At 49.8% G+C, this 4,080-nt stretch overlaps 1 protein-coding gene across 1 annotated transcript in view; it reads left to right on the top strand.

The window, feature by feature from the left end:
- Positions 1-4,080, top strand: part of cry2 (cryptochrome circadian regulator 2) — a gene marked incomplete at its 3' end in the record, with an annotated part of 9,610 nt that extends 5,530 nt beyond the window's left edge. Inside the window, 8 exon segments of the mRNA XM_017441043.3 lie at positions 410-552; positions 1,912-2,096; positions 2,572-2,660; positions 2,743-2,874; positions 3,070-3,195; positions 3,277-3,462; positions 3,551-3,702; positions 3,930-4,080. Coding sequence (XP_017296532.3) covers positions 410-552; positions 1,912-2,096; positions 2,572-2,660; positions 2,743-2,874; positions 3,070-3,195; positions 3,277-3,462; positions 3,551-3,702; positions 3,930-4,080 — 1,164 coding nt within the window.

Genomic DNA, 4,080 nt, shown 5'->3' with positions numbered 1-4,080 from the left:
GGTGTGGAGTCGAGTCTAGGTGTGGAGTCGAGTCTAGGTGTGGAGTCGAGTCCAGGCGTCGAGTCCAGGTGTGGAGTTGAGTTGAGTCAAGGTGTGGAGTCGAGTCCAGGTGTGGAGTCGAGTCCAGGTGTGGCGTTGAGTCTGCGTGTCGTTAACATCGAGTGAAAAGCCTCTCAGTGGGAGTTCTATGCTCACATCTGGGATGTTTTCAGGCTTTTTGGCATTAGGTTGTTTTAATTTCCATAAATCTGTTTGAGAAATCGGTCTGAAGACCAGAGGACCTCAGACTGAGCTGTCCATCTGTGCCTGATCGGAATAAACCCATAACAATGAGTCAGCAGAACCGGTTCGGTTCAAACTCAGTTTGTTGAAACTGGATTTAGACGTTTCTCCGTTTGCCTCGCTGCAGGAGTGGAACGTGACCCGGCTGACCTTCGAGTTTGACCCCGAGCCTTACGGGAAGGAGAGGGACGGCGCCATCATCAAGATGGCCCAGGAGTTCGGCGTGGAGACGGTCGTCAGGAACTCGCACACGCTCTACAGCCTGGACCGGTGGGTAATCTGGAGTTTAGGTTTTCAGCTGCTGGAGATTATTTAGAGAAATCTAAATTTAAACCTGATCTCACCACTGTAGATGGTGGAGGGAACACACTGGGTTCTTTTTTTTTTTCTTTTTCTTTTTGTTGAAATATTTGGTATTGATTTTTTCAGTTTGGGTTGTTTTTTCTGCTTCTGTTACATGAAATGAAACACAGAAGTGTTTTAATTTGTCTTTATTGTTTTTCATGAAGAACAGTTTTTAGTTTTCGCTCTCCTGGTTTTAGAGCATCTTAGTTATTGTTAGCAGATTATTTTATTTCTGTTTTTATCAGTCTGTCTCAGGAGAGGCTGACATCGAGCCGGGGGGGGGGGGTCTGTCTCAGGTAACATCCTCACACAGGTGAGGGGGGTGTCTGGCTCAGGTCACCCCCCCCACACACACACAGGTGACCCTGCTGTAACTGCAGGTCACACCTCCGCTCCATGTGCTCGGATTAAGCGCTCATCAGGACGGCGACTGAAGGACTTTTTCTTTGTTCCTGCGTGGCTCGGTGCAGAGTTACAGCACCGCATTACGTAACAGGATTACTGGTGGTGTGTGTGTGTGTGTGAGTGTGAGTGTGTGAGAAAGAGTACCTGCAGGGTGGAGGTTAATGCCCACATCCACCGAGCTGCAGCCAGTGGCACGCTGCTTCTGATTGTCCTCTCAGGTGTCCACAGGTTGGACAGAAGGGACCTGAGGGAACATGTATGGACCTGAAGGGACCCGTAGGGACCCTTATGGACCCGAAGGGACCTGTTTGGACCTGAAGGGACCTGTAGGGACCTGTATGGACTCAAAGGGACCTGTAGGGACCCGTAAGGACCCGTAGGGACCTGTAGGGACCTGTAGGGCAGCTCTTCAGGTTCACAGATGATTCTGACTGCAGCTTTCAGCCCGACAGGAAGGTCTTCAGGTCCAAACAGAACCGGGTTGAACATGTAGCTCTTCTCTCTCAGAGATTTAATCCCTACAGAACCGCAGGTTGTAATAATAACAAACTGAGTTGGATCAGAACCATAATACCTGCTGCTGTTCGGGTCAGATCTGTTCATTTATCTCTGACTGTGACTCATGGGTAAAAATCACTTCACTGCACAAATACATGATGTATTAAAGAAATATTCTGTTGAATTATATGTTTAAATATCATAGGATTTATATTTCTGTCTGCAGAGGACGAGCAGCTTCTCTTTACAAACAATAATTATGGAGGTTGTCTCTTGTTTATCACATATAAGTAAATGTTTTCATATTAAAGGTTCAGTTTTTTGTGTTTTTCTTGTGATTCTTCAGTAAAACGTGACCCTGTGAGCCGGTTCTTGTTTCAGGATTATCGAGATGAACAACAACAGCCCCCCGCTCACCTTCAAGCGCTTTCAGACCATCGTGAGCCGGCTGGAGTTACCCAGGAGACCTCTGGCTGCCGTCAGCCAGCAGCAGATGAACAGATGTCTCACTAAAATATCCGACAACCACGAGCAGCTGTACAGTATTCCTTCTCTGGAGGAACTGGGTGAGCAGTGAGGCTGCTGGACGAGCAGCATCGATAGTATCTTACCTGTTACAGATAACTCAGTTTGACCTGACTGACAAGCTAATGGCTAGTCTGAACACAGCTAAGACCAAAGTGTTTTGTGTTACACAGTTATCTGCATGAAGCTGTGTTTGTTTTACAAGCACAACCAGCAGCAGCAGCTGACTGTAGCATCTCGGGGACGGTGTGATGAAAGCAGGCTGCTGTGTAAAAGTTTATAAATTAGCATTCACATAAAAATGTTTAAAGTTGGAACCATTTTGCTGCGTTCAGACTAGCCATTAGCTCATCCGAATGAAACTGATCTATCTGCAACAGGTAAGACATTAATTGTTTATCATTTTTACACAGAAGTCTGGCCTAGTTGAGCCCTGTGGGACACCACAAAGCTTCAGACTTTTCTCAGAGCAGAGGTTGTGTTTGTTGGGAAAGCTGACGGTAAATCTGTGTCCAGGTTTCAGGACGGAGGGTTTACCTCCAGCTGTGTGGCGGGGGGGAGAGTCCGAGGCATTGGACAGACTCGGCAAACATCTGGACAGAAAGGTAAAGTCCAGCTGATGGCAGAGGCTCATCGGGGACGGCTCTGAAGGTGACCGGCGTGTCCTCTCCGTGTTTGTATCCTCAGGTGTGGGTGGCCAGCACCCGGGTCAAGACCTGCTCTCTGTACGCCAGTCCTACAGGTCTCAGCCCCTACCTGCGCTTCGGCTGCCTGTCCTGCAGGGTTCTGTACTACAACCTCAAAGAGATCTACATGAAGGTGTGCAGAGCAGCCAGCCGGTTTGGAATCGAGTTTTTACATGAATCGTTTCAGCTCACAACTCAACGACTTCTAGTTGTCTGCCTGTCTGATAAAGAGTGCTGCCTGTCCCTGTTTCAAGCAGTGACTCCTCTGGTATATTATTCCAACAAACCAGGACGTAGACTCCAGGAAGTTTCTTCTTCTTCTCCTCAGCTCTGTAAGCGAAGCAGTCCTCCTCTGTCCCTGTACGGGCAGCTCCTGTGGAGGGAGTTCTTCTACACGGCCGCCACCAACAACCCCAACTTTGACCGCATGGAGGGAAACCCCATCTGTGTCCAGGTGAGTCCTGACAGGAAGGAGGCAGGTGATCGGGCGTCAGAACTCCCGTTTCACAGCCGAGCGTCGTCTCTCTGTCTGCAGATCCCATGGGACCAGAACCCAGAGGCATTGGCCAAGTGGGCCGAAGGTCGGACCGGTTTCCCCTGGATCGACGCCATCATGACGCAGCTGAGGCAGGAGGGCTGGATCCACCACCGGGCCCGGCACGCCGTGGCCTGCTTCCTGACCCGAGGCGACCTGTGGATCAGCTGGGAGAGCGGCATGAAGGTGGGCTCGGTGGTTCTGGTTCCTCCCAGGTGGACAGACCGTGTTGGGACAGGACTCTGATGTGGTCTCTGTGGTTCTGGTCCTGCAGGTGTTTGAGGAGCTGCTGTTGGATGCAGACTGGAGCGTGAACGCCGGCAGCTGGATGTGGCTGTCCTGCAGCGCCTTCTTCCAACAGTTCTTTCACTGCTACTGTCCCGTGGGCTTCGGCAGGAGAACCGACCCGTCTGGAGACTACATCAGGTCACTTTTTATTCCTCCGAGTCTCTGATTTTAGACTCAACCGGCTCAGAGGAGCAACATACCTTCATGGGATTTTCTCTCCTTTAATTTGCTCTACAAATAAAAAAAATGCTGAAATCATATAAACTCAGTAAATCCTCAGCTGTAGTTTTGTTTATTTCCTTCGTTTTGTTTTAATTAATGAGACAAACTTTAAGATGATGAAGCTCATCTGAACCGTTCTGCAGGCGTTACGTCCCCATCCTGAAGGACTATCCAAACCGGTACATCTACGAGCCGTGGAACGCCCCCGAGTCTCTGCAGAAGGCGGTGAACTGCGTGGTGGGCGTGGACTACCCCAAACCCATGATCAACCACGCCGAGGGCAGCCGGCTGAAC

Source organism: Kryptolebias marmoratus, linkage group LG11, assembly GCF_001649575.2.
Source record: "Kryptolebias marmoratus isolate JLee-2015 linkage group LG11, ASM164957v2, whole genome shotgun sequence".
Classification (NCBI taxonomy): Eukaryota; Metazoa; Chordata; class Actinopteri; order Cyprinodontiformes; family Rivulidae; genus Kryptolebias; species Kryptolebias marmoratus.
Note: the sequence above shows the minus strand (reverse complement) of the source record. Positions and strands in the feature narration are given on the sequence as shown.